The following is a 25135-nucleotide window of genomic DNA, read 5'->3' as shown; positions in this document are numbered from 1 at the left end:
CACAGAAGTTTTGTTATATTCTCTGTGTTTTGTATCAGAAGACAAACGATGTTGATTTGTCCTATTATAATGTTAACTTTGATCACTTGGTTAAGGCTGTGTTTGCCAGGTTTTCTACTGTAAATTTACTGTTTTTCTCTTTGTAACTAATAAGTATTTTGTGGAATGATACTTTGAAGCCATGCTAATATTATTTTAACTCCCAAACTTCACCTACTAGTTTTAGCATCCGTTTGATGGTTCTTGCCTGAATTGGTTATTATAATGATAGTTGCAAAGTGGTGATTTTCTGATTCTATTTTTGGAGTCAAGATTTCACTAGCCTCTTAAAATGAAATGAGTAACTCTCATTCTTTGGCTGTTCTGTAGAACAACTTTTTTCTTAAAAGTTTGTTTGATCTCACCTGTAAAGTCATCTGGGCCTGGGTTGGAGTGGAGCATAGGGATATCTTTGTCTATTATTTTACTATCTTTAATTCTATGGTCAATTCAGGTTCTCTGTTTTCTCTCACACTAATTTCGGGTTTGGGGCTTGTTCTGTTGCTCTTTTTCTAATTTTTTTGGATTAGATGATTAACTCACTTATTTTTAAATGTGCTGTTTCCTGATAAATGTATTTACAACTGTAAGTGTATCTTGAGTACTAAAGCTGGGTCCCACAAATTTGAACTTGTGTTTTCATTTTCATCATATCTAAGTATTTTTACATATTCTTTATGATTTTTTAAAAATTTCCTTTTTAACTCCAGGATTATTTAGTGGTTTTAAAAACTTAGTTTCTGAGTGCACACTTAGCATACACAAGGTCCTGGGTTCAATCCCCAGTCTCCTCTGAAAATAAAACAAACAAACAAACCAATAAATAAGTAAAACCTAATCAACCCCCCCCAAAAAATAAAAATAAAAATTTAGTTTCCAGACATTAGCTACTCTTTTTTATTGTTTCTAATTTTATTGTAGAGAGTATAGTATGTTCAGTATATTCCTTTGGATAGTACTGAGACTTCTTTTATGAACTAGTAAGGAAGTTGTCAGAGTGGCTCAAGGGGTAAACAGGGCTCACTGCCGTCTGTTTTTATACATCCTGAAAACTAAAATGGTTTTTATACTTCTAAATGGTTGGGAAAAACCCAAAGATTAATATTTTGTAACAAATGGAAAATAGATGAGATTCAAATCTTAGTGTCCATAGATAAAGTTTTATTTATTGGAACATAGCCATGCTTATTCATTTTCACATTGTCTGTGATGGCTTTTGTGAGTTGTGACAGAGACTGTATTGCCCACAAACCCAAAAGTGCTTTACTGTTTGGCCCTTTATATATAAAGTTTGCCAACCTGATACAGTGTCTGTATCTGTTCTTGTGTTTATTCTTAGCTGAATGTCTGGTTCTGCATTCATTAGTGTGATTAGCTTAAGTTATTGATTGTATTGTTTGTTTTTTCTGATCATATTTTGTAAGTTTAGTCTGTCAGTTTCTAAGAAAAATGTATTAAAATTTCTATTCAACTATGGATTTATCTTTTTCCTTACATTTCATCACAGTGATCATGGTTCAGAATTTTAGTTTTGGATTTAAAAAGATATACTTTCTCATTTTCTCTAGACTTCAGCATTTTTTTTTTGACAATAAACTTCACAAGATACTTGATCATTTTTATTTTTTGTATCTCTTGCATCATGTCTTAACTTTGTTTTTCAATTGATTTGAGTTCTTTTTTTCCAAAAAGTTTATAATATGTATCTTTCTGTGGCAAATCTCAGGAGGCTTTGTATTTCTGAGAATATCTGTAGGCAGGAACAGAATTTTAAAATCTTTCTTCCAACTTGTTCCTTCACTGAGACTTCTGGGTCCTCTCAACTACAGCCTGTAGCCACTCATCTCCAGTCTGTAGCCACTCATCTCCATCCTCCACCCCTCATCCCCCCCACCATATACCAGTTCAGATAGGCTTTCAATTTTCTCAAGGTTTTTCTCGTTATTTTGGTTCCTGAAATCCACACTTCCCTCCAGCTTCTACAGTTTCTCCATTGTTGATTTTGGAGATGAGAGTTAACAATTCATGCCAGTTTCAAGGCTTTAAACCAAACTATTTATTACTTAGTACAGGAAGTACAAAGGGTAATGGTAGTTTCAGGGTTCAGACCAATTCATGCTAGTTTCAGGCTTTAGACCCGCCTATTTATTGCCTGGTATGATGAGTACAAAGGACCATCGCCTAGATAGGTTATTGTGAAATTTTAGAATTCCATGGATGAAGAGATGATTCAGAAAACTTCTAGGGCGGGAAAAAAACAAATCAACTTCAAAGAAATGACTTCAGACTGCCATCTTACCAGTCATACTGTGTGCTAGATGAAAATAGGACAGTGTTTTTAAATTTCTTAGGAAACGTAATTTTTAACCCAGATTGTCAAATAATTAATAATGAGGGTAGAGTTCTGAGGATAGAATTTTCAGACATGCATGTACCCAGAAAGTTTACGTTGGTGTTTACCATCATTTAGGTAGTTAATTAAGGATGTACTCCAGCAAATGATAATGTAAACTAAGGACAAGGAAAACAGAAGTTTAAGAAAAAGTTGAGCCAACCAAGAAGAAAGTAAAAGGAAGACTTAGGTTAATAGCTTTTCAGAAGTCCTAGAAAACAGTCATTCTAGACTGAAGCAGGAGAAAGAAGGGTTTTAGGAGGGTCTTGGGAAGAAAAATGGGGACTAGATAGAATGAATGGTATCATGAAGAGTCCGGGAAAAATGTGAGGTATAATAACGGATGATAGTGTGAAGAAAATTGAGATAGTTAAAAATGTCATGGAAAGGAAGAATGAATGAATGAATGAATGGGTAAATGTATAACTGAACAAAATTAGAATGTGACATGATATTAAGGATTTGATAGAATATGAAAGAATCCATTTGATTTTGATTCTAGAAACAGTCTTTTCAAGCGGTTCTAAGGTTGTGATGTTAGACACAGTAAGAAGTGAAGTGTGCCAGGATTATGTTTCCATGAACAGTATTTACATAGTAATAAAAATGTAAATGATGTTTATTGATTTTCAATTTTGAGTCAACCTTTGGACCAAACACAGATACACAAAGCCCAGAATGCTGTTGTTGCAGAGCAGACAGTAACAACTATAGGAATAAAAAAGCAGAAATGAAGCTGGCAGAGGAAGGGAGAGAAGGGGAGAACAGGTTATTAACCCCAAAAGCTTTCCTTCAAAATGGAGAAACAAGAGATAATGTCAAATTTACAAAATAAGCAATAAACATACAAGTACAGTATTTAAAGTTCAAGGATATGTATATAAGAATTAAAATTAATATCATATATTTCAAACATTGAAAGGATAGGAAAAGGAGGAATTACAAGAGATAAATTCTTAAGTTTTCATCTTAGAGGTGGGTCAGTTTATTTTTAAAGTTGATAACCCCAAAATAGTAGTATAAGCATATTATCTAGGGTTATGGCCACAACTGTTAGGAAATAACTGTTTAATGATTGGGTTTGGGGTCAGGAGATTTGTTTTTATCATACAATCTCCTTTGTAATATTTGTTACAGCACATGTATTTGATAAAAATAAAAACTACATTCATAAATAAAATTTAACTGAAGTAATTCAACAAAAAATAAATTTTTTGACTATGTGTAGAGAACTCTCATTTACAGTGTTACCTCCCTTGTTTTCTCCCCAGAAGTGACAATTTTATTAGTTTTTTTACCCACTTAGTATGTTTTTAATGCAAATATAGGCAACTATACATATATTTCTCTTTTTCTTATACAAAAGACAGCATATTTATATGTACTGTTCTACACTTTGATTTTTTTCACCAAAACATAGGGAATCTTCCCAACGTTACCCCATTCTAATTTTTTAACAGCTTTAAAATATTTTATTTTGTGTTTATAGAAGTTATTTATTGGGTCCTTTGTTGCTGGACTTTTATATTATTCCAGTATTGTGCTCTAATAAACAGTCCTCGTGAATACTCTTGCACATATGTCATTTCATGTGTATGCAGGTATATCTGTGAATTAAGTTCAGGCATGGGATTGGCATATCAGAGGTTAAGTGTGTCTTTAGGAAATAGTACCAGATTTACCTCCATTGGGGTAGTACTATTTTGTACAACTCAGTTCTTGCCAAGATTGTGTTGTTGAACTTTTGGATTTTTGCCAGTCTTATTGGTGAGAAATGTTGTCTAAATTTAGTTGCATTTCTTTTATAAGTGAAGTAGAATATATTTTTATATCTTTTTATTCCCTTTGGGATGTTGGTTCTTGTCCTTTATTTGTCTATTGGCTTAACCTTTTTCTTCTCAACTTCTAGAAGCTCTTTATAAATTAGGGGAGTAAATTCTTTGTCTATAAAGAGCTATAACTATTTTCCCCAGTGTGTCATTCGACTTGCTTATGAGACTTTCTGCCATGTGGAGGCTTTTGATTGTTGGATAATTAAATTTATTTCTAGTAGTAGTTGTTGTCATTGTCCTCATAGTAATATAACTCAGGATTTTAAGTCACAGACAGGCTCTCCCCATTCAAGGGTTATAAAGGCGTTCGCTTGTGTTTTCTTATAATACTTGTATGATTATTTTTCACATTTAGGTCTTGATTCATTTGTACTTTACCTTTGTGTGTGATGTGAAGTATAGAGTCAACTTTATCTTTTTCCTGATGACTGCCTAGGTGTCCAAATACTGCTTAATATAAAGTCCGTTTTCTCTACTGTAAGTTGATGATACACTTTGGTACTGTAGCTGTTGCTGCTGTATCATGACCGTGGGTATAAGGCCCTGGTTATTCTAATTGTCAGTTAACCTGAGATAGAATGATAGGCAGAGGGGGAGGAAAACTTCCTTTTAAAAAATAATAAGTACTAAGTCCTTCATGCGTATTTTTGCATTAATCCTCATAACATTATGAGGAAGATGTTTATATTCTCCCCATTTCAGTTTTGGAAACTGAGGTGCAAAGAGACAAAATAGCTAATCCATCACACAGTAAGTAGTGGAGCCAGGATTTAAATCCCGGAGGGTGACCCCATAGCCTGTACAGTTGAACACATTTAACCCTATGATGCTGTATCCTGCCCCTGATCCCATGGAGGCTGCACAGAGCCCCTTCAGATCGATTGCTAATGTAGCAAAAGCAGTGGTTGTGGATAGAACCTTAACAAAAGAAGTATGTCTGGATTTTAGCTGTAACAGCTGAAAGAAAAATTAAGACTTGCTTGGCCAATTGGGCTTGGCAAGTGGGCAGAAAGTAGTTAATGTAGCAGGCTGCAGACTGCTATCCTTGGAAAGGCTGCTTGGAAGGTTGGCCCTTAGCTGGTAAACAGTTCCCTATATTGGTATTACCTGTCCTTAAATGATAGGAGTGGCTCATTGTACCTACACTGTTAATGTAAATGATAAGGTTTATCCTTCTTTCTGGGAGTTTGAAATTTTGGTACCCACTAGGCAGAGGATGTCTGTATGACCAGCCTCCAGTAAAAATCCTGGGCAATGAGTCTCTAATGACCTTCTCTGGGAGACAACATTCTGTATATGTTGTTGCAATTCATTGCTGGAAGAATTGTGTCCATTGTGGCTTCACTTTGAAGAGAACTTTTGGAAGTTTGCACCTGGTTTCCTGCAGATTTTGGCCCCATACACCTCAATCTTTTGCTGATTTTGCTTTGTATCCTTCCACTGTAATGCATCTTAGATGTGAACACAAGTATATGCCAAGTCATGTAAGTCCTTCTAGAGAATTATTGAACCTGGGAGTGGTCTTGATATTAATTCTAGACACCGACAGTTTCAGTGTTAAGCACTAATATTCCATTAGTTATAATCTTGAGGGAAAAAGACTTGAAAGAGGCTCGTAACTTAAAATGTAGAAAGGAAAAAGATAGAACTAGTATTTTTTATGAATGAGATACAAGTAATTTTTGAACCAACACTGGTAACCATAATATTGCTCAGTCCTTAGAATTTTGTGAGGATTTGATATTTCATTGATTCGAAGGCACACATTTTTTATATTAGCATTTCCAACATCAGGGTGCATCTTAATGTTGATAGTGTATTATAATTTAATTGACAGCACTTTTTCTTTCTAGATGTTAGATGAAATGATGGGGTCTTACAACTGAAGACTTCTTAGATTACAGGAAATATATATGATAAAGTGCATTAGAATAGAACTGGCACATGAGCGGTCAGTATTAGCTATCCTTGTACTTTATTTTGTTCTTGTAAAGGATTGCACATACATATCTTCACATACAGTTCTAATATAAAATAATGTCTAGATGTGGATCAAAGGATTGGCATAATATATTGAGAGGAGGTTATTCATTAGGCTGAAGAGCAACTGGTATGAGGGGTGAAAAATAAATCAGGGCTGGATTTTAATTGTACCACCTACCACCTCTTAACCTCTGTCAGTTAGTGTAATCTCTCCAATTCTTTGAGGGATAGTCATACCTACTTTGTGGATTGTGAGAATTGAGAGAGTATGTATAGTATAAACTTTAAAATGTCTATGAACTGACAATAAGACAGTATTTTACATTTAGGCCTATTTGGGATAACCAGGGCATCTTTGACTTCATTCTTTTCTCCCACTCCATGTTGAATTTATTAGCAAATCTTTTTAAGTATATTCAAAATTCAGCCCCTCTGCCCCATACCACACTCCTCTGGCTCCTTTGCTGGATTATCACTGTGGCATCCTGCAGTCTCTGCTTCCTCCCCTGACTTATTTCAGACTGTCCTCAACACTCCTTTAAAGAGTGGATCAGATCACGTCGCTCCTCTGTTCACAACTCTTTGCCCTTCATTTTACTCAGTAAAATTTTTTAGAATGTCCTTCAAGGCCCCACATGCTAACACACTGTCCTAGTCTCTTCAGTTTTCTTCTCTCCTTGCTCGCTCTCCTTCAGTCACAGTTGTCCTTCTCACTGTTTTCTAGAACATGCAAGGCATTCTATCTCAGTTTCCATGGCCTACAACATTCTTCCCTCAGGTATATACATATCTTACTCCGTACCTCCGTAAGACTTTGCTTAAACATCACTTTCTCTTAAATCTTCAAGGAAAGATTTAAAATCACAGTTCTCTTCACCCCTAGCTGCTCTTTATCCTACTTTTTAAAAACTACTATGATTTTAAGACATACTACACAATTTTCTTTCTTTGATTATTATGTATTTCCTTCTGCACGATTGTAAACTCCATAAGGGCAGGGATTTTTGTTCACTGGAATTTTCCTTAGTGCTTAAAGAGCTAGCACGTTGTTTGGTGCTCAGTAAATATTTGTTAGATTTATTGAATGAATGAATATTATTGCCAAGACACTTACATCTATTGAATTCAGTATGTATGATCTATGCCTATAAGGTAGGAACTAAATAAATATTCAGATGAATGGCATTTTAACCAGATGCCATGAATTAGAAGGCATTTGGAGGAATAATTTGCTAGTCGTTAAAGAAGTGTTAGTATTTTATTGTTAAGATGTCATGGAAAATGAAGACAATCAAAAACTGTGTCATAACAGGGAATTTTAAACATTGCCACCACTGTATATTTGAAGAATTTACCCCATCTTTACCACTTTTTTATTCTTACCCTGAAATCTCAACAATGGCAGCCTTGGAAAGGAAAATGTCACAAATGAACAATTTGCCAGCTATTCTTTTTTGGGGTAACTGTTCTTTAGGAAATATTTTTAGGCATAATCACACTCATTTAGTAGATGAGAATATTGATGGGGCCACAGTGTTGATGGGGATATGATCTCCAAGTCATTTGTAAGGCTTTGGGGTTTAGATGTGTTAAGAGCAACAGGAGCTATGAAATTGTAGATGTTAATAAAAAGCTAAACGTTAAAAAAAACTTCAAGTTATCTTGTACTGCCTTACAATTAATCTAAAACCCTCACTGAATATTCAGTTTATTTCCTTGCCTTTATAGTTATTACTCATTTTTTAAGCAAAAAAACTTGAACACAGATTCCATTCCATTATATTAGGTTCTTTGGAAGAGGATATAAAGGTGAGTAATAAGCAAGTGTGTCTAATATGATGAGACTATGTAATATCACTTTTATTTCTGTTTATGGAAAAACATAGTAACAGAGCAGGATTAATATGAATTTTCTGTTCTGAAAAATGTTTACAAAGGGTCACAAGACCATTTCCTAGAAATTTTATAGAAAGGACTACCTTAGCTTCAAGGTAGGACTTGAATATTAATTTCAGTATTTAAGATTCTTTATTTAAAAAAATAGTTCTAGTATTATGAAAGATTGTGAAGTTTTTTTTTTTTAATTTTTTGATAGTTTCTTTTTTATGGTCAGAGTATCTTAATAGTCTAAAACAAATGATATCTTACTCTTGAATTTCATGTGCATTTTAGGTATGATCTGAAGTTTAACCATGAGTTAATGGTTTATTTTCAGAATCTTCCTTATCTGTTACTTTATTGGCTATTTCTCAGTTCTGTGGATTGCCTTTTATCATATTGTAATCTCACTTTAATTCTAAGTAAAACCACTTCCCATCAAATTTGATAATAAAACACTTTATTTGTGCTGCTTAATTACAGTATTCCTTTGCTTTGTTGGCCCTGTATATTTAATTATTCTTCATCAGGAGAGAGCTTCAGTAATTGATACTCAAGGCAATGAAGCTGATTGGTGTGTGGGCTTAGAGAGCTAACAAGCCCATAGGACAGATGCTGCACTTATGTAAATTTACTGTGTGTTTCTTAGGAGACTGTTGATTGAGTGCTGTTGGTGCCACTACCTGCCTCCCACTCCCGTGATGTCTTCATTATTTGGGTTGTTAAAGTCTTTTTGTGTAATGTTAATATGTTTACCTGTGGTACAGTCTTTTTCCTTTCCCTTTTAAGCAATTTCTTCCTGTTGATCATCTGCAGTCACTCACCCAAATAAGCTTTCCATCATTTATTAAAATATCTTCATTCTGCTTATCTTCCATCTGTCTCTTAAACTATAATCTCTTATCAAAGCAGTCAGACCTTACGAGAGTGAGAAGGAGTAAAATGTGCCACCCCAAAGTATGTCACTTTGGCATGTTGATTGTTTTGAATTAAAGTTACTTAAAAACAGCTAGGGCAAGGACACTCTGACCCTCCTTTGTCCCCCTGAAAGCAGGAAATAAATCTCCCTCTGAAAGTATCCTTATACCAGGAAGGTAGAAGGCATCTTTATCGCCAGAGATAGGGAATTTAAGGCAGAGAAGGCTGATTAAACAAACTTTGTTACTTGTTTATTAATTTGCTACCCCAAATCCTAGCCCCCTTGTTTTGTCAAATCTTCACGAATAATTGTTTCTTTGTCTAAAAGATATAAAAGTTGTATGCTTTGGTCACTTCTTGGAGCCTCATATTTTTATGAGTTCCTGTACATATGAAATTAAATATGTTTTTCTCCTATTAATCTGTCTCATGTCAGTTTATTAGACCAGCCAAAGAACCTAGAAGGGAAGAAGGGAAAAGTTTTCCTCCCATACAAGACATATACTCAGTTTTACCTAGGTCTGCATTCCTCTTACTTAACTATAATGGAAAATTGCTTTTCAGACATTTAAGATGTAAATATTAAACATGATTTTCAATACTTTTTGTTTTTCGCTCTAGTAATCTGTAATTATAGGCAGCAATGTATTTTTAGGAGAAAGAATTTATGTCTAGGAAAGAAAAGTTTTGTTTTCTTAAAAGAAGGGAATCTTTAAAGTAATACAGAACTAATTGTGCTTTTCTCACCTTTTACAAGCTTACCAAAAAATATGACTTTTGGGATTTGAGCTTTATAACATTAAAAAACCTTTTTTTCTGTAATTTGAAAATGAATTCCTGGGGGAGAAAGCTTGGCCAGTTAATTTTGATAATCAGAATTTTTTTTTAATGACTGTGTTTTCAAATATAAGCTCCTTTTGCTCTTTGTTTTTTGTTTATCTAATCCGAAAATTATTAGGGTCAAGAAGTTACTAGTTTTTTAAAGTATCATAATTATTTGAGATATGTGTTGTTCTATATAACGAATGGTAAATCCCATTTCAGATGTAAAACAGAATTTTCAGATACGAAACTTCAGGATCAAATATTTTAATTTTTTTATTGTATGTATTAAGTTAATAAAACTAAAAATAGCCACTCTAGCATTTCGCTTGATACTATAGGACTCACTTTATTTATGCATGATTTTAGGCATGTTCTTTTTGAAAGCTCTTCCTGTTACTTTTGAAAGATCTAGTAGAATTATCAAACTTAAATGGTTTTATTTTGAAGACTGTAATTTCACCATTTCCTTATTATGATAGTTTATACTTTGTGTCTATACATTGACTGACAGTTAAGATGTTGCATTAATTTTTTTAATATGCCACATAAATTTAATTTTCCCAGTTTTTCAGTACATGAATTTTGATCACATTTTTGGACTAAATTTTTCTTTTACAGTTAAAAGTCCAAATGGTAATTTGGAGATGAAGCATAAAGTTTCAAAAAGTGTTAAATGAATATTTCCTTTTTTTTTTTAAGTTATATTTGCTCTGTTGATTCATCGTTTATCCATGAGAGGAGTTAGGTCCCCATAATTTGTTAGAATAACTTAGAGAACTCACTGAAAGCTTTTGTACTCATGATTACTGGTTATTATAGGGAAAGGATATAGATTTAAATCAGGCAAGTGGAAGAAACATAGGTCAGAAGTCTGGAGAAGTATCAAACACAGAGCTTCCTTGTCCTCTCCCCATGGTGTCAGGACACATTAGTTTCCCAACATCGATGTATAACAGTACTCATGAAATACTGTCAGACAGGGAAGCTCCCTGTGCTTTGGTGATTACATTTTATTGAGGGGCTCCTTAATCCTTTAGGTAAGCGCAATTGGTTGCTCTTGAGGCTGATCTTAGAATGTAGTCTACAGCCCCTCTAGATTGACCAGGAGTCCCTACCCTGACACATTGTTGATTTTTTTTGGTGGTACCAACCCTGACTGTAAAGCTATGTGGTGACTCAAAGCCACTGGGTTAAAAAGAAGACTCTTCTTTCAGGCATGACGTTCCAGGGGTTTACAGATTACTTCCCAGAAGAAGGCAAAAGCCAGACCTCTCTTTGAACAAGGTTAAATTCCTTACTACACAAATGGTGAGCCATACTCTGAGTAATATTAAAATGGGGCAACCATAGATTGATTCTAACAATATTTGAAAGACCTCTATAAAGTAAAAATACTTCTTAGTAGTCACTTGTAGTGTAGTAGTAACTTGAAGTTACTCTACATTGTTAAGTAGAAACTTGAGATTTCTGGCTGTTTTACTTTCATTCAAAAAGAAAAAATTGTCTGTTTTACTTCTGAATATTTATTCTGTGAATAGAATACAAATACAGAAAATGCTATATTTTAAATTAATGCAGCATAATTTTTGATATCGGTAAATTGCAAGTAATCCAATATTTAATAGTAGGGGAATATTAAGTATGCCATTATAGAATTTTTAAAATTCATTAAAAATAATTATGATGGAGACTATGTAACAATGTGGCAAAAGCTTATCAGTTAGAAGGATTACAGAGAAAAGCATAGATTCATATTATAACTTTGTACAGTGCATATTAAGGTAAAATTGAAATATCAAAATGAAAAGTGATAATAGCTATTTAACATCTACATATTTTTTCTGAGATAATTGGATAAGTATTCAAAGATGTTTAAATAAGGATGATTATAGTGAAAAATTTGACCTCCTTTCTCTCTAAACAAATATCATCAGTGTACTGCAAGAAAAATCCTAATGCCCAGACAAATACATGCTTTATTTCTCATTCTCAAAGGTTAATCATAAATGAGACTTTATTAAATCTCCTGTCTGTTCCTCTACATTTTGATTTTATCACATTCCAGTCTTGTATCAATTCATCTGAAAGAAAGAACTTTTCTTTTTGTTAGTATTAGGAGTTTGAATTTCTTTTTAAAACTTTAGGAAGTTTCCTTTATTGAAAGAATATCTTTCACCTTTGGGAGATTGCTGTTCAATACTAATTACACTGCATACATTTAACTATTGGCATATATAGCTTTTGAAAAAGATTGAGTGATAAATCATTAGTGTGTGTTTGTCACTGTTTAATGAGACCTGTGTATTAGAAATATTAATCCTCAGAACAACCCATGAGGATGGGTACCATTATGACCCTCATTTTGCAGATTAACAAACTGAGCCTTAGAGAAGTTAAATAATACGTAGTATCACACAAAGGTAGGTTTGTGAAGCCTTTTCAAACCTAGATCTGGTCTACTCTAGAAGACTACATTTTAAACCACTTTACTATTATGCTTCTGTGTCCACCTGTTTATAATAGCTCTCAATTAGCTACACATTAAAGCTTTGGAAATACACAGGTGCCTAAGCCTCAGTCTAGACCTACTGGTTAAGAACCTCTGGAATGGGACATGGTATATAGTATTTATTTTAAACTTGGATATGTGATTTTAATGCATAGCCAGGGCAAAGAGCCATTGTTTTGTACCTGGCACAATGCTGTAGGGCATGTAATCAAGTGTCAGGCACAATAATAGACCTCAAAACAGCTGAGAAAAAACTTTGTGTATATATATATATATATATATGACAAAATGGGTGATATTGATAGTTATACGTATAGGAAGAATATATTATGTGAGGTGTACTAAAATCCTAGAGTCTTGTACATTTTAATGTTGAATGACAATCAAAATTAAGTTCAACCTCTTCACTTTGGGGTTGAAAAATTTTCCAGGTTGTGGTACTGTTTACCTGTGACCATTAGGTAGTACTGGATATGTCATGAAGGGACAGTGTTTGAGGTGGGAGAGTAACATAAAAAGAGGCAGGAATAAAGATTACTTATTTGAGGAGAATTCCAAGACAGGAGTGTTATTGTGACTAAGAGGTCCAGATTAGAAAGAGCTTTTAATCACCATCACAATACATTTAGACTCAATTCAGTAAGTACAAGGAATAATTTCACTTTAATGGTTGATTGGAGATTTATTTGTTAGGAAACTAGGTAACAGAGTTTATCATGAATAAATCATTTCTCTCCCCAAATTGAAACTGAAATGGCATGTGTGCATTTTTGGACTCTTAGCTGGCAAGCCTTGTCTGGGGCAGACCTTCTCTAGATGTCTTTTAGGTAATCTCATGTATCTCAAAGTAAGTTCTTTCCTGAAAATTGATTCTTTGTAGCTTTTTGATATTGAAATTTTAGAGTAAGAATTGATTCCTCTCAGCACGCAACTTCTTTGGAAGATAGAAAGATGTTTTGCACTTCTGGCCTTCTTATGCTTCTCTTTGAAATGTTTGACTTGTGGCGCTGTTTCTTGTTTTTTCACCAGTCTGTCTTTTAACTCCCGTGGTAGAATTCTGATTTGCCTCTCCCTTGAGCTGTTGTATCCCTTTGTCTTTTATTTAGGAGAGACTATTACATTTTCTTAAATTTATTTTTCATTTTACACAGAACCATTTGCTCATAATGTAAAGTTGTATAATTGTTCTGTCGTACGCTGTCTTTTGATTCTTTCCTTTTTCCTTGTATATAGATTCCCATAAGGAACTCATGTTCTTTGAATGTTGCTTGTTTTTGAAGGACGCCTTCTGGACCACCATTGTGTAGAAGGATAGTGTGAGGGATGAGCTCTGAGAATGGTAGTTGGCAGCTTGACCAATTTTTTCTTATCCATGCGTGAGGTACACATGTGATGGGAATGACTGTTCTAGGTTAGCAAGAAATCTCTCAAGTCAGTAGGAAGCCTCTGGCTCAGAATGTTGTTATTTCATTGCAGTTTGTTTTTGTTTTACTTTCGAAAAAATTGGAGATTCTCAGAAAGTTGTAAAGGTACTCAGAGAGCTGTGTACCCTTCAGTTACCCCCAGTGGTTACCGCTTACATACTTATAGTACGCTTTCAAAACAAGAATATTGACATTGATACAGTGCCTGTGTGTAGTTCTATTTTATCTTATTTATTGCATGTGTAGATTCATGTAACTTTCACCACAGTCAAGATACAGAACTAATCCATCACCACAAAGAGCTCCCTTATGTTACCTTTTACAGTCATACTCACTACCTTCCCCCAACATCTCTGCCTTCTGGCAATGACTAGTCTGTTTTCTATCTCTGTAATTTTGTCATTTTAAGAAAGTTATGTAAATGAAATCATAGAACATGTGAGTTTTTGTTTTGGACATCTGATCTTTTAAGATTGCTGTGTATGTTTAGTTGTGTAAGAAACCACCAAACTTTTCAGAGTGGCTATACCATTTTCCTTTCCTATCAGCAATGTATGAGAAGTCCAGTTTTTGTCACATCTGCACCTTCATTTGATATTGTCACCATTTTAAATTTTAACTGTTTTGATAATGACTGTGGTGATATCATTGTCTTGATTTTTATTTGAAGTAATCTCTTTGTGGTTTTGATTTGCATTTCCTTAATGACTAATGCTGTGCTTCTTTTCATGTGCTTATTGACTGTATATTTTCTTGGAGAAATGTCTGTTTAAGTCTTTTGCATATTTTTAATTGGTTGTCTTTTTGTTATTGAGTTATGAGAGATTATGCTATTTATTCTTTTTTCTTTTGCCACTTGTGCTTTTGGTGTCAAGAAACCACTTCCTAACCCAGAGCCATGAAGATTAACTCCTGTATTTCCTTTTAAGAGTTTCATAGTTTTACACTTAGGTATACACCCTTCTTGAGTCAAATTTTGCGTATGATATAAGGAAGGGGTCCAACATTCATCTTCTGTATGTAGATATATAGTTTAGATTTATGATTTAATTTTGACTACTTTTTGAACTCTAAATAAATGCAATAATATAGTAAGTGTTCTTCTGTGATTGGTTATGTTTGTGAGATTTTTATATATTGTGTGGAGCAGTAGTTCATTCTCATTGCTATAAAACGTTGACTGCATTTACAGAAGTTCTTCCCCCATTCTATAGTTGATGATATTTGCTTGTTTCTAGTTTGGTTAGTAGAAATAGTGCCGTTGAGAACATTCTCACATGTATAGGTGCACATAACAAGCAATCTCTTGAGTGTACGCATAGGAGTAGAATAAAAGTATATTTATATATTCAGCTTTAGTTTATTGGGTCAGTTGCACCCATTTACATTCCCACTAGCAACATGTGAGGTCTGTCACTTCACATTCTTATCAACACTTGATATTGTCAGTCTTTTTATATTAATATTTTAGTATTCCATTGTGGTTTTAACTTGCATATCCCTGATGACCATTGAGGTTAAGCATCTTTTCGTGTTTATTGGATATGGTATTAGTCATTTAGATATGGCTTGGAAAAACATTTCTTTTACACTTACAAAGTTGGTGGCTGTTGTGGAGCTATATGTGTTCTTACTCTGAGAATCAGGCTGAAAGTAACAGCCCCTATTTTTCTGCTTGGATTTTGTGTATGTCATGTCCATATGTATTACATAGGCCAAAGCATATCACAAAACTGTGCTCAAAGTCAGTGGGTCAAGGAAGTGTCCTCTCTCAGAGGCACTGAAAGTCACATGGCCATAGTTGGGAATGAGTAGTTCTTTCACAGGAAAAGGAGAGGGCACAAATACTCTGGAACAGTAATAAAGTATACCACTTTACTTGTGAGGTGTCTGTTCAACTCTCTTGTCCTTTCCTGTTATCTTGACTTAGAGATTCCCAGTGCAGCCCCTGCCTCACCAGCCTAGTTTTTTTTTTTTCTTAGTAAGTTCTGGATATAGTCTTTCTTGGTTGTATGTATTACAGATATTTTCTCCCACTCTATGACTTGCCATTTTAATTTCCTGTTGATGTCTTTTGATAATAAAAATTTTTAATTACTTTTTTTTGTTATCTTCTACAGTCTTTATTGTTTTTCCTTTTACATTTCATTCTGCAGTCCACCTACAATTAATGTTTAGTTGACATTTTAAACTACTCCTGAAAGTCTGAAATAGAGCTAAAGTGATTTCTAAGTGGTTTCCAGGATTAGGTTAATTCAGTTTACATAATAGAAGCATATTGATACTAAACTCACATATGTATAGAATATATATCTATTAGTAATGCATACTTGAAACCAAATTCCTCATATATAAAAACACATTGAGCACATTTAAAGTTTTACTATGTTTAAAACTGCAGTAACTTACCTTTCCATATCCGCTAGTGGTCAGCTGCAAAGTCTGTCTTTGGCTGCCAATATCTTTATTTCAAATATTATCAATATTTCAGTTATTATCAAAATCTTTGCTTTTAGTGAAGTCATAATGTTGGTCTTCCTGGAATTTGAGATTTTCAGTTTTATTTCATCTTATATGCTCACTTAATTCCTTCCTCTTGTTCCAAGCTGTCTCTATAACCTTATAGTGAAAAAACCAAAGGGAATAATTTCAAGATGGCTAATAAAGGAATTGTTTAAATAATTATTCTTACTATTCAAACACGTAGTTGGTTTGACTTTCTTCAGCAGAGGCTGAAGTTGTTCCCTACAGAAGTGGTTCTTAGACTTAAACATTAAATATCTGTCAAAGCACTATTGCTATTATAACATTTACAGGATAGTTTGGGGATTAGGTTTTATCCTTTAATTAGACTGAAATATTTGTTCTTAAAGATGGATCAAGCTAAACAAACTATCATTTGAAATAGGTTGGTTTTAAATTTATACTTGGTGTTTATTGTCCTTCCTAGATGTAAACTTTTTAATCTTGGTAATAGACCTTATGGTTACAATGAAAAGACTTGTCTGATTTGTCTTCTAGCATTGACAATTCAGCTTTGGAATTGATCAAAACTCTTACCTGAAAAAAAGAGTAAATTACTTAGATAGTAGTTGTTAAGAAAAAGTACACATTAAAAATCATTTTGAAGATTAATGGGTGAAAAATCACTTAAAAGGATTTGGCCAACGTAGAAATACTGCATCTTTGTGTTAAAAAAAAATACGTATGTATGGAAAAGTTGGGGAGTGCCGCACAAATTATTTGCATGCAAATACTTTAAAAAATATTACAAAAACTTAACATACTTAATATACCAAATATACTTAATATATACTTAAAAATATACTATGAAAACAATGTCAGGATGTAAACCTAAGTATGGTTTTTGGTACTTCAAACATAACATCTCAGAGGATTGGGTATGGAATATTAAAAAGGATTGTGGGATTATGCCCCCAATTATGGAATGACAGTTCTGTTTGGTTTTTTTTTTATAACAATCATGTGGATATGCAATAATTTTTCTTTACTGTTAAGTTGACTTCCAACCTTTAGATTTTGTGATTCTTGAGGACTTCCCCATAAATGGCTTGATATTCAGATGAAGTAATACTATTAGCTTTTAATAGTTTCAGAAGTAAATATGGACCATTATCCAAGACTTGTCTTATTAACAGAATATTGCTCTTGCTTTTCAGCGGGGATCTGATGAGCTTCTTTCTTCTGGCATCATTAACGGACCCTTTACCATGAACAATTCCACTTCTTCTACAGGTGTGTATGGTGAGTTTTCATTTTTTCGAAATATAAAATGTTTTCTTTCCCTGGGTTTCAAAACAATTCTTTCACAATGTTTTAATTTTGCTTATCTTATAAACATATGTTGAAGTGTTACTGTTTGTAACAAGACATAAAATTTGTTGCAGTGAAGTTTATGTAGATGAAATTACTAGTTACAGCTCTCTTAAATTTTAAGGATTAATTTGAATCTAATTCTGTAATTCTTTTTTTGATTAACATTCTTTGCTACATAGTTATGATAAAATTATCAATAAATTGGTGATTTGGAACTATTGGTTAAAAGAGCTAGGTTAAAAAACTTGTGATGAATGCTGATGGATTTAGAATAAAAGTATTAGAACTGTAAGATCACATTTTAAAAAACTGAAACATAATTCACATCCCTTAAGGTAGCACATGATTTTAAAATTAAATGTTCTTGAAGTTTGAGGACTGTAAAATGAAAAGGAGGAGTGCAGTACTAGAGTAGATAGCTACCAGTTAAGAGGTTATTGTTGTACAGAAAACCCTAGAAAGGGAGGGTAATTTATACTAGAGCAGTAGCAGTTGTGATGGAGAGAACTAGAGAACTTACAGATGGTGACATTAATAGTAATTGGTGATTAACTGAATGTTTGAATAAGGGGATCCATTGACGATTTACAAGTTTTAGACTTGGATAATTGGATAGCTGAATGGTGGTGCCTTCCTTTATATTGGTAAATACAGGAAGAATATAACTGGACAACATGGCAAGTTCAGATTTTTATGTATTGAGTTTGAGGTTCCTCTAGAACATCCAAATGGAATTGTCAGGTAGGCAGTAGGTTCTTCTGGTCTCAACATTGTAAGAGAAATTTGGAAGACAGTTGACAACTAAAGCCATGAGAGCCGGGAGTCTCAGAAAAGGTGAGATGTTTTTGGAGTTGTAGGGAGTTAGGGAAAGATTGGATCTCATTTTCCAGACCCTGAGTTACATGGTGTTTGGGAGAGTGAACAACCTTTATGTGAGGACCTTATAAGAGAAGTGGAGTAGGTTCAGTTAAGACAAAAGATGAAAAGAAAATTCAGTGAAGAGATTAAGAATTACGGGAATTGGTCAACCATGGTATATTGCTCTAGAAGACTAAATGGAAGGATTTTGTGGGCAGGGCGTCAGTAGGGGGTTTGTTCGTATGGAAGTTTGAACAGAGTGATACAGGCATGAGACTAAGGGGCTTTCTCATACTTGAGCTGACATTAGTGTCACCCGGAGGGCTTGTTAAAACACAGTTGCTGAGTCCATCCTCAAAATTTCTAATTTGGTAGATTTGGGTGGGCCCTGGGAATTCGCATTTCCACAAGTTCCCAGGTAACAGTGATGCTGCCGTTTGAGGAACCACACTCAAAGAGAACTACTGGATGAAGGAAATGCTAGAATCTGAAGTTCCTGAACCTGATTAACCTCTTAATCTGGTAGGCTTTTAATAACATTTCTGCCCTTACTTAACCCTAGAGTTATAGTACATCTAGGGTGAGGCCCGTGTATGCCTGTTCTTATTTTAAAACCTGAGGTCAGTTTGTTTGGTCATGTTTACAAACTACTGGGATGGATGATCAGAAACACTGACATTCTAGCTGACTGATTACTTAGGAAAAGAGAGTATGAGTTGTGAGCTTAGCTGGCAGCAGCAGTCTGTTGTATTTTGTTATGTTCTGGATTTCTTTTTGTATCTCACTCCATTGTAAATTCAGCATTTCTTTTCCTGAAGTACATCCTCTTTAGTAACTATTTCAGCAAAGCTCTATAAATGATAGCCTCTCAAACTGACTAAAAATATCTATTTTGATATTGCTATTGAATGGTAGTTAGCTGTTTAAAATTCTAGGTTGACAGTTATTTTCTCATAACTCTATGGAGATACTATTTTATTATTCTTTTGGCATCTTTTGTTGAGAAGTCTTGTCAGTCTAGGTAATTATTTTGTAGATAAGTATTAGTTCTCTGTAGTTGTTTTAACGTTTTTCTCTTTAATTTTGTTCTGCGGTTTCACTAGCTCTGTCTAGGTATGAATCACTGGTTCTCAACCCTGGATGCTCACTAAAATAGTGTGGGAAGCATTGAAGAAAATACAGATACATTGACTTACTCCACACCAATTCCAAAATTTCTGGTGGGGGAGCGCAGTTTAAGGTCTATTTTTAATTTGTTTTTAAAGCTTTTTAGGTAATAACATGTAACGTGCAGCCAAGGTTGAGGACCATTGCTGGAGCTTACTTTCATTTATCCTGTTTGGGAGTGACCCAACTCTCTGCAGAATTACCTCCTTCTGGAACTTCAGTTAGATGTGTATAGGACCACCTCATTTAGTTCTGCATTTGTTTTAACCTCTTACGTTTATTGTCATCTCCTCCTTAAGGTCCTATCTTTTCAGTAATTTCCATGAAGTGACTTTCTGTTCCACTTATTATCTATTCAGCTTTGTCTAATGTGCTGTTTAATTCTTCTATGGGTATTTGATTTCAGGATATATATTTTTCTTTTTTTTATGTTCTATTTGATTTATTTTTAAAGACTATCTGGTTTGTTATTTTCAAAAAAAACAGTATGCTGTTCTGTTCTTATGGTTTCTATTGCTTTTTCCCCCTAATTTTTAAAATTATTTAAAACAAAATTTTTACAGTCTCAGATTTTACAATTATGGATTTCTTGGGAGTGCTAATATTTCTGTTTTTTCTATCTACTGATATTTGCTGATAGTATATTATTTTTCCTTGATTCATAATTTTTGGTTGTGAGATAATATATTGCTTAATTATTTTTTCTTCTGTGAGAATCTTCAGGGTAGTTTTGTGTTTACTTTGCTAGTGTATCACCAGCCCCTAACATGTTCTAATATATATGTTAATTTATTGCTTTGGGGATTCCTACCAGAAAGGAGAAAATTTAAAAATCCAGACGTTTATATTTCCCTATTCAAATCCCTGAACAGTTAGACTTTCTTCCTTTCTTTTTTTTTAATTGGGTTATAGTCAGTTTACAATGTTGTGTCCATTTCTGGTGTACAGCACAATTTTTCAGTCATACATGAATATACATATATTCATTTTCATATTCTTTTTCACTATGAGCTATTATAAGATCTTGAATATATTTCCTTGTGCTATACAGTATAAACTTGTTTAAGATAGACTTTCTTGTTAAATACTTCTGGTAGATGAAAAAATCCTAAATTTAGTTTGATCCTGCTGAGGGACTTGCCTGTTGATACCTGGAAATTTCACTGTTTTTTTTTAGGTCATTTATACATTAAAAATACTTCTGTAATGTTTGATTCAAAATTTGCAATTCTCTAAAAGCTTCAAAAATGGAAGAATTTGGTACTCCATTCCTTGACTGCTTTGAATGAAGACTTCTAACTGATTTTGAACAATTAAAGAAAGTTTTCAGGACTCATTTACAAAGGAGTTTAATCCCTTTGTAAGATACTTAAGTAATTCTTCAAAGACACAAGCAATTTTAAAAATCACATTGATAGTGGGTAGCTAAAAAAAAGCCATGGATAGTCTTGTACTGAAGGATCTTTTTTGTATTCAGTACAATCTTCACAAAATTTTCATAGTTCAATTAATCTAAATGTAGATTTTAAAATATTTGTAAAATTTGACAACTATACTTTCTAATTTTATCCATAAACTATTACTTCTTTGGTAATAGGAGTTATATGTGCACCAAACCAATTGCAAATACGTCTACTCCATAGGACTATCAGAACAGTGTTTTTACCTTGACATTTTGCCGCACCAAAATTTATATTTGTATTATTACCCCCCAAAAGTTTTATCAGGCAAACTGAGGCATGTGGTCATTTTGCTTCGGTATTCTTAAGTATTAGTTATTAATATTCCTTTAAAAATGTCTTTTAGCTTATCATGGATGTATCTTCTTCCATGTGAACTTTAAATTATTTTCTCTAGTTCTAAAACAAAGAGTTCTTCATTCTCCATTCTTTCCCCACAAAATCTTAGGGGTTCTAATTAGAATTATATTAAATTTATATGTTAATATGAAATGCTGATCTTTTTGTGGTGGTGTTTTTCCATCTGGGAACATGACATGTGAGTCAATGTTTTTAGGTCTTATTTTATGTCCTTTGGTAATTATGAAAATATTTCATACTTTTCTAAATAAGTTACATACTTTCCTCCTAAATTTAATCTTAAAAATCATGGCAGAAACTGTTTATTGTATACCCCATTACTTTCTATTTTCTTCAGCAACAGAGCCCTAGTTTTTATCTAGACATGTTGCCCCTAGATTAAATAACTGCTTTTCCAGTCTTCCTTATAGCTAGATGTAGCCATGTGATTAAGTGCTGTCTAATGACATATAAGTGGAAGTGTTACTTCTGGGACATCTCTACATGTGTACACTGTTTTTCCTCTTATTATGCTGCCTGTAGAAATTCTAGTTTTCATCTGTGAGAAAAGTGCTCCATAAATCTGCCCTTAAATTGCTGAATATTAAGCCGCATGTGCCTTACAGAGGTTGTGTACCAGCTCTAGCATAAAGGCTATTCTAAACCCACCCTAACTTTTTTCCAGAAAGAAGTCTGGCACTTTAAAGGGATAAAATAAATCCTAGTGCTCACAGTGTTAAACATTCAGTCAGAAATTTTCAGACATGGAAAGAACCAGAAAATTGTGGACTCATAACCAGGAGAAAAATCAACCAGCAGAAACAGACCTAGAAAATGATAGATGATGAAACTAGCAGATTTGGACTTTGGAACTGTTATTAAAAGTATGTGAAAGGATTTAAAGGAAAATATCAGCATAACAAGGGGAAAATGAGGAATTAAAAAAATCAAATGGAACTTCTAGAGATAAAAATAATATCTAAAAAACATGGTATGACTGTAACAGCATTAGTATTCTACAGAAGAAATGATCAGTGAATTTAAAGACAGCAATAGAAACTAAAGCACATAGACCCTGTCCCCCACCCCAAAAAATGAAAAAGAAATGAACAGAGTCTTAGTAACCTGTAGAATAAAATCAGGTGGTCTAAACATATGTGTAATTGAAGTCCCAGAAGAAAAAGATAGGGTGGAGAGACAAATATATCTGAGGAAATAATGACTGAAAATATTCCAAATATAGTGGAAACTGTAAACCCACATATCCAGGAGCTTCACTGAACCACAGGCAGGGTAAACACAATGAAAACCACACCAAGACTCATTGTAATCAAATTGCTGGAAACCAAGAATGCAGACAAATCTTAAAAGTAGCCAGAGGAAAAAAGTCACATTTTATTCAGAGAAACAAAGATAAGAGTAATGAGAGATTTCTTGCGTAAAACGGTGCAAACCAGGAGACGGTGGAGCAATGTCTTAAAAGTACCAAAAATAAATACAATCAAACTGGAATTCTATATCCAGTTTAAATATTTTTCAAAAATAAAGCCACCTTTGAGGCACACAAGAGCTGAGTACATTTGTTAGTAACAGACTTAGATTTTACGAAATGGGAAAGAAAATTCCTCAGACTTGAGGAAAATGATAGGGTGGAAACTGGATCTACACAAAGTGGTAAATGTGTGGATATGTGACTTTTCTTCCTTATTTTTTTGGCTAATTTAAAGGATAATTGGGGGATTCTGGGAACATGGTAGAGTAAGGAGCACCAGGAGTCTGTCTTTCTACCTAGACAACAATTGCACAGGCAGAATCTGTCTATAGGTAATCTGAAATTCTGGAGTCTATTGAAGGCTTGGAAGTTCCAGGGGAAGACTTGGAAAGTAAATTGTGGGTAATTTTGTTCAATTTCAGCTCCTAGTACAGTAGTAGCTCTCCACTCCTCACCCTCAGCACATAGCAGGCAGCTGTGTAGTTCCAGAACAGCTTACAAACAGGAGCCAGGGTGGGCGTAAAGGACCTTGTCCTTCAACTTTTAGGGATCTGTAGTCTGATTGCTGATTGTTTCTTCTGATCGCACAGTTGCAGACAAAGAGACAGGCAGCCATTGTCCTTGCATCTACCCCTATTGTTGCAGGCCAGCACCCCTCTCCCACACAAACATGATTTCCAGGCAATTTAAAGGGCTGGTGCTTTCCATCACCCTTCTTCCCCTTCATTTTTCCTCTTTTTCCCCTTTTGGGAGCCACACATTGAAGACTAGGACATTAAAAAGACAACTGCATCAACAGGGAAAATTAGGAAGTGATTGTGCATGCCCAGGAAAAGGCTCAGAAGGAACCTGAGAAGAACTTAAGTTTACACCTCAGCCTGATCCTTGCCATAGAGACAGTCTAAATAAAACAATCGGGAAAACAGTAAACAAAAACAGCACAAACTAGAAAACCCTAAGAAAGGGGAAGAATCTGATTTCCAGAGTTACCAAATCCCATTTGATGAAAAACATGAATATAAAGATCCAAGAAGCTTAATGAACTCCAAGTAAGGTGAATTCAGCGAGACCCATACTGAGACACGTTTATAATCAAACCTCAAAAGTCAGAGACAGAGAATCCTGAAGGCAGAAAGAGACAATCAACTCATTATGTACAAGGGATCTTCAATAATAATATGAGCAGATTTCTCTTCAGGAACTTTGGGCAGAAGTCAGGGGCCAGTATATTCAAAATGCTAAAGGAGTAAAACTATCAACCAAGTATCCTATTTGGTAAATCCGTCCTTCACAAACAGGAAAGGAATTCAGACATTCCCAGTTGAGCAAAAACTGAATGTGTCTGTTACCACTCGACCAACCCTGCAAGAAATATTCAAAAGAGTCCTTTAGGGTGAAATAAAAGGACACTAGACAGTAACACAAAGCCCTATGAAGAGAGAAATATCTCAATGAAAGCAATTGTAAAAGCCAATATTACTCTAACAGTGGTTTGTAATCCACTTTTTGTTTTCTGCAAATTAAAGAGATGAATATATTTTTTAAAAATTATTGATCTAAAAGCTACCAAAGTCAGAATGACCATCATTAAAAAGTCCACAAATGTGAAAGCTGGAGAAGGTGTGAAGAAAAGGGAATGCTCCTACACTATTGGTGGGAATGTTGTTTGGTGCAGCCATTATGAAAAACAGAATGGAGATTCCTCAAAAAACTAAAAATAGACTATATGATCCAACAATCCCACCCTGGGCATATATCCAGAGGGAGCTTTAATTGAAAAGATACATGTACCCCAATGTTCGAAGCAGCACCATATACAATAGCCAAGACGTGGAAACAACCTAAATGTCCATCAACAGATGATTGGATAAAATACACACACACACACACGTATACACACACAGTGGAATACTACTCAGCCATAAAAAGAATAAAATGCCATTTACAGCAACATGGATGGCCCTGGAGATCATTATTCTAAGTGAAGTAAGCCAGAAAGAGAAAGAAAGATACCATATGATATCACTTATATGTGGAATCTTAAAAAAAAAAAAAAAGACACATGAACTTATTTACAAACCTATAGTGAAAAAGAATATGAAAAGGAATATATGTATGGATATGTATGACTGAAACATTATGCTGTGCACCAGAAATTAATATAACATTGTAAACCTACTAC

General features: G+C 34.0%; 1 protein-coding gene across 5 annotated transcripts in view; it reads left to right on the top strand.

Moving 5' to 3' along the window:
- Positions 1–25135, top strand: part of PTBP3 (polypyrimidine tract binding protein 3) — an 89062-nt gene that overhangs the window by 11520 nt on the left and 52407 nt on the right. For 3 of the 5 annotated variants that reach the window (XM_074362013.1, XM_074362012.1, XM_074362010.1), the window contains one exon: positions 17481–17565. In XM_074362013.1, coding sequence (XP_074218114.1) covers positions 17532–17565 — 34 coding nt within the window. In that variant the 5' untranslated portion in view covers positions 17481–17531. The remainder of the gene's footprint in view (positions 1–17480; positions 17566–25135) is intronic. The other 2 variants (XM_074362015.1, XM_074362011.1) reach the window with 1 other exon arrangement.

The sequence above is a fragment of the Camelus bactrianus genome, chromosome 4, assembly GCF_048773025.1.
Source record: "Camelus bactrianus isolate YW-2024 breed Bactrian camel chromosome 4, ASM4877302v1, whole genome shotgun sequence".
Classification (NCBI taxonomy): Eukaryota; Metazoa; Chordata; class Mammalia; order Artiodactyla; family Camelidae; genus Camelus; species Camelus bactrianus.
Note: the sequence above shows the minus strand (reverse complement) of the source record. Positions and strands in the feature narration are given on the sequence as shown.